Source organism: Callospermophilus lateralis, chromosome 14 (assembly GCF_048772815.1).
Source record: "Callospermophilus lateralis isolate mCalLat2 chromosome 14, mCalLat2.hap1, whole genome shotgun sequence".
NCBI classification, from domain to species: Eukaryota; Metazoa; Chordata; class Mammalia; order Rodentia; family Sciuridae; genus Callospermophilus; species Callospermophilus lateralis.
In genome coordinates this window covers 50,134,836-50,149,949 of record NC_135318.1, presented here as the reverse complement: position 1 = coordinate 50,149,949, position 15,114 = coordinate 50,134,836, and the positions used below count along the sequence as shown (strand labels likewise).

The 15,114-nt window shown below is 42.1% G+C and overlaps 1 protein-coding gene and 1 non-coding gene across 2 annotated transcripts in view; both read right to left on the bottom strand.

Annotated features, from left to right (window-relative positions):
• Positions 1–1,599: 1,599 nt before the first annotated feature.
• The window catches only part of B3gnt2 (UDP-GlcNAc:betaGal beta-1,3-N-acetylglucosaminyltransferase 2), a 29,171-nt gene continuing 15,656 nt past the window's right edge, over positions 1,600–15,114 (bottom strand). The window contains exon 2 of the mRNA XM_076832996.1: positions 1,600–4,135. Within this exon, the coding sequence (XP_076689111.1) occupies positions 2,930–4,126 (1,197 nt within the window). The 5' untranslated portion in view covers positions 4,127–4,135 and the 3' untranslated portion in view covers positions 1,600–2,929. The remainder of the gene's footprint in view (positions 4,136–15,114) is intronic.
• On the bottom strand, positions 12,773–12,845 carry Trnav-cac (transfer RNA valine (anticodon CAC)). The gene has a single exon. It is a non-coding gene; the product is annotated as a tRNA-Val (tRNA).

Sequence of the window (15,114 nt, the reverse complement as noted above, 5' to 3'; positions counted from 1 at the left end):
AGCTGACTGAAACAGGTCTGCTTGGATTTATGAAACATCCAAATTCCGATGATGCTCATTCTTCCTTTTTGACCTTCAAACTCAAAATCAACACGACTTGAGAGTAGCCATGAAAAAAGCCAGGCTCCAGTTTGTGCTGAACAGTTGTTGAGCAGTTCTCAAAGAACTAATTAGCCTTTTGTACTTGCCTCCATGAGATGGGGAATCAGGACAGAGTCCATCTCATGGGCACCAAGGGGGGGGCTTCATGAATTAGGCTCAGTCAAGTACAACGTGTATACAGCTCTAAATCCTAGAATCCCTTTGCTGCCAAGTCCATGAAGTTAATCTCAAAGCACAGCAATGACCAGCCACTGACCAAAAACTTCTGCCAAATAAAAAAGGGACAGAGATTATCTCACACAAATATCATCAGCACCAAGGACTCATGTTTGGACAACAGCACATCTGTCAACTGCAGGCTCACAAAATGCCCCCAGCAACTCTCCAAACCTGTCACATGGCTTCTTTCTTTGCAGATTTCAAACCTCAGGGAAGTGGGTTCCCTATAAGGAAATTCCCCTCAGGAGGAATTCATTACCTGAGACTCCAAAGTCAAGTTACAAGGACACATGCATATTGTGAATCAATTACCTTTGAATGTCCTCAGAGCTTTTTTATCCCTCTCTAAACCTAATCTGGCAGAGTGGCCCTTTGGGAAATGGGCTAGCAAACACAGGAGTGTAGAGGTCAGATGCAGGCCCCATAAATCCTTCAGAAAGATTAGGCTTCAAAGCCTTTGAGCCCACACCAAGGATCTGTGAGCTCACATGTGCTCATATGTGGCCTCAGCACTCCAAGCAGCAGAGGACAGTTTGCAACCTTCAACATCACTCCTCCTGTTCTGAGCTTTATCAAATGTCCACTTGTTTTTAAGTGCACATTAGCAATTTCTTGTTGATATGAGTCTATGAAAGAAACAGGCCTGACTGAGGCTGCCTCTGTATTTCATCACTGCGGCCATAACCCCTGCAAAAAGGAAACAGCTCAGGATTCTATGGTCTTCACCATGCTGAACCATTCCCATTAAATTCTTTATATTCACTAAAAACAGAAGCATAAATAAACATTCATGCCTCTCTTTAAAATGTAAGGTCCTTGCTTAGCATCTGGGCAGCCATCTTAAGTGACAGCCGCCATTTTCCCACCCAAGGACCTTTCCGGGAAAGGCTCACCACTCCCTCATACCAACCCCACCCTTAATCCTGCCCGCATTAGGACCCACCCGGCTCTGATCCCTAAGCCTGGCCCATAAAAACCCCCAAATGCAAGCCTGTCCTGCCTCTCTCCATCTATGGAGAGAGATGGTCTTTATTTGTCAGCTCTAACAAATAAACTCTCTTGTGTATCTCTGGCTGGTCTCCGTCTTTCATTTCTCGCTCGCCTGTTTCCTGGTTCCTTACTTTCCTTTCATAAAGACTAACTGGGAAAGCACTTTTGAGATTTTTAAAAGCAAAGATGGATAATCCATTGAGAGAGAAAAACGGTTTCTGGGGAAAATGGCCTCTTTGGACAAAATGTAATCAAATACAGGAAAAGACAAATTATTACACATAACAATTAAAAATAGGGTGACTTTATTTCCACTTTTTTACAGTCCCTAGTATTGCATGTGATAAGAATTCTTATCTCTAAAAACACAAAAATATTTCAAGAAAGCATGTTATAAGATAGTACATATAAGCAATAGTTTGGCAAAATTTTATCAACTATAGTAGTTTATACTCCCCAAAAAAACCCAAAATTTTAAAATTCAAAAATAACCATTAGCTTTATTTAACATATGTTACACCTTAACATTTAAAATATCATGCTCTAGTTAAATATATCACCAACAACACTGTATACAAATAAAATATTACACAAAATATATTTAAGAAAATGTTTTGGTCTTTGATCTGAACAATAAATAAAAACACAGGCACTTCTACACTGAGACAGGGAAGCGATCACTACTCAGAATAATAATTTTGCATAAGCAACATGTGAAAATATGGCAAGAATAGAATCCTGGAGTTTTAAATTGACAGACCAGGTAAGAAAAAGCCTACAATTTCAAACCTTTCACTTCCAAGTTCAAAAGTCACTATGCTTTCCTGATCCATAGTGAAAATTCATAAACCCATATGGTTGTCACTGGCAATCCAATTTCCAGTTGGCCATTATGGAATCATAATCATTATTTTCAACAATACTAAAATCAGATCATTATTATGATACCACCTAGCAAAGCAAATACAAGAGAAATTAAACTCACTCTCTCCTCATTATGACCATGAGACCACAAGAAGATAAACTGGATGTGTCACACATGATTCTCATTTTGCAAAATTAACTGATTAAATTAACACAAGAAAATACTGTTAGGGTGGCAGGAAATTTTGAAGTCCATTTTGTAGATAATTTAAAAAATGCACCCAAATTTCATGAAAATAAATATAATTCCACTTTAGAAAACCACTGAGTCATGAGTCATGAATAACAAAGTCGTGGTAGCCATTAGGTTCCTAAACACCCGAATTACAGATAAATCCATCATGATCACAGAAGTAGGAATAATATATAACAGAAAAAAATAAAAATAACTTAAATGATCACATTCTAGGAACTTAAGATTTCAGATGAGAAGGTAGGATAAATTAGAAAATAATGACCACTATTCAGTAGGAAAGTTCAGAACCAATCATCCTGCCATATTCTCCATTAAAATCATCATCATCTGCTTTCCCTAGTCACAAAAGTACCAAACTAAAGCGTCTGGAGGGCTTCACATGGATACTATCTTTAAAGGTAACTCTGATGGTTTAACACAGAAATTACCCTAATACGAGAAAACAACATGGGAACTAGGGAAGATATGTCTTTCTATGTAAAATTTAGCCTGTATATTTTAGCATTTTAAATGAGCACTTTGCAACCGAGACCAAATATCAATCATCTCTTGAGGTTTTCTACTATGTACTAACATTAGATCTACATAAGAACAGATGTTATTCTTGTTTTTCTCCTCAATATCAAATGTCCTGAAGCCTTTGTGTTTCTCTGGAACGAGGCCAAGTTTCTGAAGGCACATTCCAGTATAAACGTCATCAATGGGGTAGAGATGGACCTGGTCAGTTATGTTGTACAGCCTCAGGGCCAGGTGGCCAGAATAGAGGAATCCCCCTCCCCCTGCATAAGGAGGGTAGACCCCAGAGAAAACCACCTCTGGGATGTAGTACTTCAGTTTCTTGTTTCGATGAGGACCAGCATTATGGATCACATCACCTATAAACAAATCTTTGGCTTTGTGCTTGGGAAAGCTATTCAAGTAATTCAGGATGTGATGAGTGTTCACAAAAACATCGTCATCACCCTTGAAGACAAACTCAGTGTCTGGGCAGGAAGTGCTAACCCACCTGAGAAATAGCACTTCCTTTAGAGACAGGTTGAAGAAAGTGTCTCTATAGTTCCACATAAGAATGTCTTGGTGCTTCTCACTCTCAAATTTCAGCATGTCAGAAAGGTCAGGGTGGTTGTCCTCTGGGGGAGTCTGGCCCAGCAAGAAGACTCGCACCACTGTCTGGTTTCCCTGGTTGATTTCTTTGCCCCAGGACTCTCGAATTGCTTGCCTTCTGGCGAAATGTGGAGTGAGGGATTTAATTGCCAGCAATAAGAAGGGCTTCTTTGCACATTTATTTGGTTGATCTATAACCAGTGAATAATTTCGACATCTCAAATACAGGAGAAAGTCTTTAAATCTGTCCGGCAAATTATTAAAATCTGTCACAACTGACATGACCCTCAGGTCAGGTTCACAATAATTCAGATGACTTATATTTGACGACCCATTTACATCCCCTGTCTGGTTGGCCAACATGCTCAAAATAGGATTGTATCGCTTGTTCAGCTTTTCTTGTTCTCTGTTCCAGTACGCCTGGGGAGGTACGCTAGATATCTTCCAGAACTTTTCTTTGGGTATTATTACTTCTCCCTTTCCATTTTTTTCTTGACTGCTGCTTTTGGAGACTTCCACAATCAAATAAATGAAGGCATTTGCCATCATCAGGATACCCAACAACTTTATTCTTCGACGTCCAACACTCATTTCTCATACCTGGAATAAAGAGCAGGGAAGTATTACATTAATTGGATAATTATGAGTTTTCAGTTTCATGTACATTTTAATTCATCTTACTTGCATTTTTGTCTCCCCAGGAAGAGTGGTTGAGCACAAGAACTCTAGACTTGCCAACTCTGGCTCAAATCATGGCCCTTCCTCTCTAGCTTTGTGACCTTAAGCAAATGGTATAATTGTGTCTCAGTTTCTCCATTTGTGCTGTGGGGACTTTAGAGGGTTGTGAGAAATATATGGTTTTGTATACAAAACTTATAGCTGGCCCTATGAAAGTGATCATATCAACATCACTGTTGTTTTAGACACCCAGAAAGCAGAGAAAAGGATTATTAGATAATCACCTAGGCGTTCAACATCTTTGCTTATGAGATTACACACAAATCAAGAGCAAAATGATCTGCCTATAATTCATAACAAATATATTTTATATTGTGCTACAATATGCATGCACACACAAACATTATTATTATTTTAAAGAACCCAGGGGTGCTTTATCAATGAGCTACATCCCCAGCCCTTTTAATTAATTTATTTATTTTTAAATTTTGAGACAGGCTGTTAACAGGCTTGCTAAGCTGAAAGGGCTGGCTTCAAACTTGTGATCCTTCTGCTGAAGCTTCCTGAATTGCTTGGATTATCGGTGCTACTGTGCCCAGACATATTTTTTGTGTTGCACTATATACAACAAATCATCCACTCTAAATTTAAATTTTAACAAAATTGCTTCCATTTTATGTCCAACATTTTATAGACAAGGACACTGAGGCAGAAATATTAAGGTGCCTATAGAGCTAGGAAGTAGAAAAGATACTAACCACGCTGTGTATTCTGAGTAATAAAATGGGGGAGAAAAAAAAAAAGGGTCTCCACAACTTTAACCCAATAACCAAAAATTGAGAACAATCCAAATATCAACAAGAAGGGGTTACAAATCCTGGTACATTCATGCAATGGAATATCCGTTAGCAATAAAAAGGGAACAATTGTTACAGCAACATTACATTATGAATGAAAGACCCTGAATTTCAATTATTTCCATTACCTTCATGAACAGGCAAAACCAATCCAGGCCCTAGAAATCCAAACATGAAGGAGGTGGGGGCTTGGGGAGGGGGAGGAGAAACATCCTGGGATCCAAATAAGTACTGTGTACATGCTACTCTGGGTGAGGGCTTCAAGGATGAGTACATCTGTCAAAGCTTAAGATCTCAATTGTATATGGCAAAAAAGTAAATGCAAATGACATTTTAGTGAAACATCAAAGGATTTCAGGCTGTGGGTAACAAAGGAAAAACAAAGGGTAAGGAAAAGTTTTCTGGGGACAACTCCAAGCTTCTAATACTACTGCAACAGATGACCTGCACAAGAATAACTATTTAGACAAGCTTGACATTAAAAGAAAACCCAAAAAATGTGGAATGGCAAAACACTATAATGAGCTATTAGGCTTTTCTTACCAGGTCAATTCTATAACTGAGAACTTATCCTTAAGCACTGTCTCTATTATTCCCATTTTATAACTGAGGAAACAAATTTAGAGGAGCTAGGGCTAGGCTGGAATCTCAGCCAATGTCATCAGATTTTAATGGTAGCCACTCTTCTCTAAAAACATATAAAACAAACTGGTCTGACTATTTTAATCAAGAGCAGTATTTACTTTTTAAAAATAGAAGTGGATTTTTAAGTTCACTGGGTTCTAACAAATAATCTCAAGGGGAAAGAACATTTGTTGTGACGAGAATGCTGTGAAACTAAGACATGCTGAACAGCCCAGATCAGATCCACAGGAATTCACAGCTATTTTGTTTCTCCCAAGATCTATTTAGATCTTAATCAAGTGGACTGTATTAATACTGCTAAAAAGCTTCAGCTGTTGACACGTTCAACCTGCAGTCAGGCCCTCCACAAACACAGGTCAAAGATATTACTAAGGGGGGGAAAAAAAAAACCTGTACCTGAACTGAACGTGTACGGAATTTTCCCCTTTGTCATTCCTCCCTAAACATGACAGTACATGGCTATTTAAGTAAAATTTAGACAGTATGGGGTATTTTAAATAATTCACACACGATAAAGTTTATAGGAGGATTTGCTAGGATACCAATATCATGGACTTGAGCATTCATGAATTCTGGTATCCACAACGGTTCTAGAACCAAACCAATTGGATACCAAGAGATGACTCTAAGTAAAAGGGTTTGGTAAGAGATGGATGCTATGCTGCCCAGGTAGGGCCCAAACTCCTGGGCTCAAGCAATCCTCCCATCTCAGCCTCCCAAGTAACTGGTGCCACAGGTAGGCACCACTAGAACCAGGCCCTACCTCACACCTCCAACTCCCCAAAGCCTTGCACATCTAAAAAACATGATGGAAGAGAAAGTGGCATAGGTTCCTCAGCTTACCAAAGCAAGCAGCCTATCGTCACCACCACATGTCCCCTCACACTCCAGTCACTACCCACCTTCTACCCCTCCAGAATCCCCCCACTGAGCCAGCAAATAAAAAGGGGGAAAGCTTTGGCTTCCTTCCAAAGAAAGAGATCACAATACATTTCTTACTACTTAAATACAGTTCAAAGCACAGCCTGAATAATATCAAACTGTCCTTACCTAAATCACAAGACCACACCCTCAGATTGGCTGTTTTTAAATGAGTTTTTCTGCAGGTCTCTGGAACTCCCCGTAGGTCCGAGTCTGGTCTATCTCAAGCACTCTCAACCCCTATGCTATGAAGGTATGAGGGCACAAATGGACACAATGCATTTACGTGATATCTGATTCAGATCAAGAACTAGTCATCTATTTTAGCAAATCATAGATACATTGAAGGGGTTTTATTTGTTTTTAATTCCCATAATTGAGACAAAATTCTTTTCAAAAATAAATGATTTAGGCTGGGGATGTGGCTCAAGCGGTAGTGCGCTCACGCTGGGTTCCATCCTCAGCACACATAAAAATAAAATAAAGATGTTGTGTCCACCAAAAACTAAATAAATAAATAAGTATTTTAAAAAATTCGCTCTCTCTCTAAAAAAAAATAAATAAATAAAAATAAATGTTTCTCGGGCTGGGGTTGTAGATCCAGAGGTAGAGCACTTGCCTTGTACGTGTGAGGCACAAGGTTTGATCCTAAGCACCACATAAAAATAAATAAAGTGCTTCTTTCCCACGTGTGAGGCACTGGGTATGATCCTCAGTACCACATATAAATAAAAATAAAAGCCCATCAACAACTAAAAAAATTAAAAATAAATACATAAAGGTGCTGTGGCCATCTACAACTAATATATATACATATATAATACATATAAATAAATATATATAATATATAATAAATAAATGAAATAAAATAAATGGTTCTTTCCAAATTGGGACAGTTCTCCAAATGCAAAGGCAGCCCTTGACTGTAGGCTATGAGAAAAGCAACAGGAAAAAGGATGAGGGAAATGGAGAGAACTACAAGGAAATATATCTGGAAAGGTACTGGTGGTGGTTGGGATGGGAGGGAGACAACCAAAACCCAACACCCATTATGAACAGTTGAATACCAGGCATAAGTTTTCAACTCAGTAAAGGCATTGAGACAATTCCCGAAATTTCCAAAGTAAAAGACAACAGCTTATGGAAGAAGAAATGGAGGTAACAATACTTTACATAGCAGGCTGTGAGCTTCCAGAGCCAACTCTTCTAGGAAAAGATGCGAGTGAAGAGCATGAAAAAATGACAGCGATAAGTTAATAAGTTATGCATCCAGGTTGTGAGGGAAGCCATAGATGCCTGGAATGCAGCCATAACTATATGACATTTCCATCACGAAAGCTCCAACTCTTTTTTTGAGAATATTTTGAGGAATACATTAGGCTTGGTGACCCTGGCCAAAATTCCAACTTCATCTGCTATAATTCAGGCTTTTATTTCCTCAGTCAAGACCTGGTCGAGATAGAGAGTCCTTATGTCACCTCAACTCAAGACAAGTCTTAACGGTTGGCTCTATAAGGAAAACCATCCTCACCCTGTACTTGCTCAAGATCTCCAGCTGGCTGAGCATCTCCTTGCCCATTTGGACCCCCTCCAGGAACTGATAGGATGCCACTTTTACCAGTAAAGAAAATGAAGGCTCAGGGGAGGGGGCAGAAAGTGATTTGCCTGAATGTGACACAGGAGCTAAGTGGCAAGGATGAAGTGTGGCCTCCTTCTTGCTTCCAATGCAGGCTGGCTGCATATCTTCCTTTTTCTACAAGGCACAAACACATTCTGTTAACCTAGCCTGGGTCCATAGTCTCAGGGACTGGCTCAAGACTGAAAACACCCAAAGCACAGGGTCATGTACATCTGATCATAGCCAAGAATTTTCAAAGAAAGGGAAATAGGAGCACCTACCAGATCTGGCCCCTTCAAACAATAGGCAGGCCTTTCTTTGAACAGCCTACATTCCCAAAGGCTCAATTTGGGGCAACTTTCCCTATTACTTGCCAAAGGGTATTTTTTTTTTTGCGAACCTACTGAGAAGGAAGGGTAGAAAAACCAAGATTCTCAATTGCATACTTCCTTAAGGTTATATGTCATCTTTCACTTGTGACCTGGGCACAGATTCTTGCATGAAACCTCTGCTTTGGGACTCTTATAAAAAAACTCAAGGGGAGACGATAAAGCAATGACTCCCATCAAAACATCTGTGGGAAAAAGCTAAGTATCTTAACTAAATATTCCCATTGCAGACATAAAGCCCAATTCTGTATCCTTTTTTGAGCAGGAAGTTACATTGCTCAAAAAGAATTTGAGGAAGAATTACTTATCCCAAAGCTAGGGAAAATGGCATAAATCTTCACTGTGAAATACAGAATTTTTATAATAACAGAAACAGGAGAAATTCCCATTTGCAAAAAAAAAAAAAAAAAAAAGACCTTAGCTCATCCCCAACAGAGGAAAAGCAGTTTTCAAACTTCTAAAATTGTTGATTTTGTTGAATGAAAAGCAACTTCTTTATTTTGCAACTCAAATATTTAGAAAGGAATGTGAAAACAGGGAAAATGTGAGCTGAAAATGGATTACAAAACAGAATGGATGTTATGCTTCAAATAATGTGAACATCCAGATAAAATACCAACTAGTTTGTTCAGGGAACTAGGACGAGAGACTGTTTCAACATCTTTTAATGCTGCAACACCACCTTTCCTCTGAGCAGCCCCTGTTGCACCCGGAGAATGCCCAGGGAAGGAAGCATAGCACACATGCCCCACCTCCGCAGCCCCTCTCCAGCCTGTCCCTCGCTGCACAGTGCCTCACCAACATGACCCCTGCCATGGTTAGAGAAGCTGTCAGTACGCTGCCCCAAATCACCTGCACCCCTTGCCTGTGCCAAACCATCTATCAAGAATAGATATTCTATTCTAGACAGAAGATAACGTGTGAACACAAGTGCTTTATTTTAATAAATATGGACCAGGCACCAGCAATCCTACTCCTCTAAATGCCTCTCTACGCACCTTGCAGATGGGGAAGAGACTGAGGCACAAGGGAATGACGGAATTTGCCCAAAGTCACACAGCTGGTAATATAAAACCAGGATTCAAACACAGGCAAAATGATCCCAGAGTCTGAGTTTTAGACCATGATGCAAGTGAATCCTGATGCACAGGCTTACAATGAAAGGAACTGAAGGGATGCTAGCTTTATTTTCAGTAGTTAATCTTCTTAGAATAATTATTTTAAAAGCTTTATATTTATACATTTTAACCCACTCAACTACCATAACAAAAATCAGATATGGGAGGCAGGGATGTCCTAAGTAACCCTTAGGGAATTACTACTCAGGCAAAAGGCAATCACCTCTCCTTCCATAAAGGAGGAAACTAGGACTCTTGGGTTCCTCGCCAGGAAGCAAGGAAGGGAGGATCTGAGATGGGGCAGTCTGCTCCAGACGGCTACATATTGCACTGGAACATGGGGAAAGATCACCAAACTGTGAGAACAGACGGTGACACCCGCAGCTTTCTCCATGACCTTGGAGAAGCCAATTTCTCAAGACCTTAGTTTCTTGACTAAGGAGCTGTTTTTATTTTTTTCCTCCCATACAAAACCATGGTTGTCGAAAACATCAAGTTTTCTAGTTTCCTATTGTTTTATCAACTGGCAGCTGTGCTTCTCCTCCCCCCTCCCCAGTCACAGGAGGTGACCAATGCTACCAGCTACCATTTTTCAGTTGGCTTAACTCCAGCTGAGAGCACATGCCTTCAGCTGCTCAGAGATGATTTTCTTTAGGACCCCAAAATATTGAAACAATTCCCATGTTTCATGCACAGATACTAGACTGGAAACCTGTGAACCAGATGATCCTAAGAGGTTTCTTACAGCTCTGAAAGCTCTATAAACTCTGAAGCACAGTCTTGGCCAAAAGATGTGATTGTGATCAAGGTGGCCACCCACAGTCCATTCTCACAGACCCCTGAGGCAGGGACTAGCCTCCCCTAACAAGAGGCTTAGGTGAGTACAGAGCCAAGCCAGACCTAAAGTCCTTGCCAAGATGCCCTGTACTATCCCCAGCACCAAGGTGGGGTGGTGACCTTAAATATCCCCAAAAGCCTATGTATTAAAGGCTGGGTCACCTTTAGCATGCTACTGGGAAGAGGGGAACCTTTAAGAGTTGGGGCTTAATGGAAGGAAGTTACATCACTGGGGATATGCCTTTGGAGGAGACATTGGGACTCAGACCCTGTTCCACCCTTGCCACCTCACTCCCCCTCCATCCGAGCTTCCTGGCTACAATGAGGTAAGCAATTTTCTCTGCTACACGCTCCCAATATGATGAATTCTATCTATCACCACAGGCCCAAAAGCAGCAAGGCCAAGTGACTTTTAGACTGAAATCTCTTAACATCATAAGCAAATAAACCTTGCCTTCTTTAAGCTGATTTATCTCAGGTGTTTTGTCACAGTGCTATAAATCCAATTAACACACAGGTTAAGGATAAAAAAAAAAATTAGGGCAGAAACTTCCTGTAATCATAAAATAAAATGACCGGACACTCCCACCCAATCAGGCTGAGACAAGGAGGCTGGAAACCCAAACTTGTGACTCAACCCCAGGAGAGTCTGATTCAGCAGCCTCTGTGTCTAGGGGGTCCTGCTTCCTGCTCACTCTTCTGCTCAAACCCTAAATTCCCAGAGAGAGAAGCAGTTGAGGCCTGCTGCCACACGATGAGGGCAGAGAACCAGTATATCCTTGTGCCTGCCCCTGCTCTGAGGGCCTGGCAAGAGTGGCTTCCCTAAATCTTCACCTCCCAGGCTGCTCCATCTGTTGCCTGCTCTTTGCCAATCCCTTCCAGGTTCTGCTCGGATAAACAGAGACAGTTTGCAGCTAAGTGGTTCTGGGGGAGAGAACAGCACTCATGGCAGATGGCGGGGTGATGAGGATGCGAGCGCAGAGGCTCAGTGGTACCAGAAGGGCTGGGCCATACCTAAAGCTTCTGTGGAGCAAGAGGACTAGCCTGGGTTCCTGCCAGTCCTGGGGCAGGAAGCTCGAGGACTCCCCCATTCCTCACTGCGAGGCTGGCACTAGGCTGTCTGACTGCTTTCTGGTCTGTAAATTATAGAACAACTATAGGCTAAATTTGAGGAATTTTGGTTCCTAGTCATTAGTTTTACCCTTCATGTCAAAAATTAAAAGGGAAAAGTACTTCTAATGGACCTATTCACCTACACATCCCCACAGGCAACACTACAGATCAAAGTGTCTGGCAGGCTGTGTTCAGGTCCTCATTGATTACTACTCCCACAAAGTCTAGCACGGCTGATTTGCTCAAATGTTATTTATCGTTTAAAATGAAATTAATCACAATGTGTAGGTGGAGGTAGAGCTCAATGGTGGAGCACTTGCCTAGCTTGCACCAGGTCCTAGGTTCAATCCCTGGTACGGAAAAAACAAACATAAATAAATAAATAAATAAAATAAATCACTAAATTCATTTTTCAAATAAATAGGTATAGAAATTTCAGAAAAAAGGAAGGTAAAGAAATGATGACAGGGAGGTCATCTTGCCCTGCCTTTAATAAAATTAAAAGGGTTTTAGGTCCTCAGTGGAAAGATTATGTAATTTAAAAACAAGGCTAGCAGATGTTTGAGGATGGAGATGTCCCAGATCCAACTTCAGTCTGGAAAACCAGTCTGGCATCTGCTGCAGATCAACCAGTTAAATTCTCTGATTATGCTACCTACTGGCTATGTGACCTGAGGCAAGTTGCTTCACCTCTCGGACCCTCAGTTTGCTCATTTGTGAAATGGGGATGATATAACCTACCATACCAGCTTGTCGTCCATCATGCCACAGGCACTCAATAGTTGTTTCCCAGGAGTTCTGCTTTCTCCACCAAACAATAAATGGCAGCACATTTCTTGAGTTTTGTCTTTCACTGCCTCTTTAATAAAGTTTTCTTTCTAGAAACTCATCCACCCACTGCCATAAATATCACCTCCAAAAGAACTCATAGTTGCCCATCTAACTCCAGATCTTAGCTTCTGAATTCCTTCTGGAGACCCTCTTTCAAGAGTCCCCTGTTTTCAATGGGTCAAGTTCCTGGGCATCTGGATGAAAACCCCAGCATTGTTTTTTTTTTTTGGTGGTGGTGCTGGGAATTGAACCCAGGGCCTTGTGCATGTGAGGCAAGCACTCTACCAACTGAGCTATATCCCCCGACTCCTGCTCTCCACATTCAACAAGGATCAGGCCTGTGTTCCCACCTCCACAATATCACTTGTACCTCCTCCTCACCTCTCCTTTATTCAGTTCAGGTTCTGCCACCACCCAAAAGCCTAAAGCCTCACTGTCCACTCTGCCCCATTCCCTGCACATACCCTCCCTGCTCAAGCTGCCCTCCCAGTGTGGTTAGCTACCACCACATGCTACTGCTCCCTTGCAGCCTAACTCGACCTCCTACAACACCTGCTACAACACCTCCCTTCACTCCCAAGGATTGGGCTCTGGGTCCTATCACTGCTTCTCCTCCAAGAGATCACCTGTCCAAGGAGGTGCCCAGCCTAACCACCGGCCTCCCAGGGTCAGGATATCCTCCCCAGGTCAGGTTGGCTCACACCCAGGCAGCTGCCATGATCTAGTTCTTCACCCTGTACCACCATGACACCCAGCACATGGCACTCAACCTCTGCTGAACAGATATGCCAGTCATCTGGTCAAGGTCACTGAACACTGTGAGTACTGAGTAGAAACAATTAATTAAAATACACATCCTTTTTCCAAAAAGATGGTGTGGAAAATCACTCAGACATGGGCTGGTGAAGTACATATAATATATTTAAATGATATAAATCCACCTCACTTGATTTAAGTACTAAAGGACAATAAAAATTTTTTGAAGAATACTCTTAGAGGATGTAAGAGTTTCAGAATCAGTGAGTCCATGTTGGACCTAAGGGATAAATTGGAGTACAAAGTACAGCCACAGTCATCCCCGTTTACCCATAGGCCCACATCCACCAAAAGCAACATGACACCAGTGCTCTCTGCCTGAACATCCCCAAGCACAGGAACAGAGGTGTGTGGGAGTCAGCAGTACTTCCCAGGTGAGGACTCTCTCCTCCCTCCACAGTAGACCAAAGCCACTCCCCGCCACACGGAGGCCTCCACCTCCCTTCCAGCCCAAGGCCAGACTTCTAGTAATTGTCACCTCCAAGGCTATGACAGGAGAGGGATGTGGAAAACCAAGGGCATGACTTGCCTAAGGCAGAATAGTAACTCTAGAGAAGAAATGCTACAATGCAGGCAGTCCCTCCCTGGCCAGCCCAAAGGCCTTGATAAGAATCCAAAGGGGCATTGTTTCCCCTCTGACCTTTAGGACCTTAGTATCAGCATGTATAGCTTGGCAGGTTCTCAGAAAACCCTCTAGAGACTTCTTTCTGATCCAGCCTCTGCTTGTTTAGTTGCACTGCACAGGGCGCTTTACAGTCCGGGTCCAACTAGGAGTCAGCAATTTAAGCAAAGGAAGTTTCATACAAAGAACATGATAACTGAGTAACTGTGAACATGAAGTAAGAATCTAAAGGATGACCTGGGACAGATGAAAAGTGCCCCAAAAGGACAAATTTGAAAGGGGTGGGGGGGAGTTCATGGTTTGTTGAAGGTACAGATACAGCCCACAGTCACCAGGAAAAGCAGAGGGACTACCACCTGGGGTGTGGGCAAGCACGACTGTGGGGTGGCATGAGCAGGTGTGTGGGAGCAGAGCACACACAGGCAACCTTGGGAGCTGCTGGAACTGGGAACTGAGGAGGTTCCCTCTGCAGGAGCTTGGCACACCAGCATACAGCAGGGCAGAGCAGCTCAGGGAATGCTCAGGAGAACAAGTAGATGGCCAGCACACAGGGAGCACCATGGGTGCTCATACATGGTGGCTGAGGACAGGGTGCAGGGAGTGGTGATCGGGGCTAGGCCCAGGCTGCTCTATCTCAGGTTCCAGTCTAACCACTGCTGCCAGAGAGACAAAGCAGAGCAGCACCATACTGGTGAAAGCTGTGCCTGGGAGGCATCAAGGTGTGCAGGGACAGCAACAGGCTCTCTGGGAAGCCAGACTCACACCCTCACCACAGACACACATACACTGGGCTCAGGAAGGACAAGTTCCTTCCTCCTATGAGGAAAAACCCTCCATTTATAGAAGGGCCCATATCCATTTTCAGAGAACAGGCAACAACAGGTGACTTTGGAGCACAGAGGTAATAACTGAAAAATTGGCACAAGTTGTAGATATCTGTATCATCAATCAAAAGTCACCTCTAACCATAAACATTTTAAGTCTGAAGTTAAAGGGGAAAGCGTATAAAACATGCTTCCTGTACAAGAATGGGAAGAAGAGCAATAAATACACTACAGTCCTTTAGCTGACACCAGGAAACAAGGCAGGACTTGAATGGGGCTTGCAACAGGACAGATTCCAGAAATGCAGGGA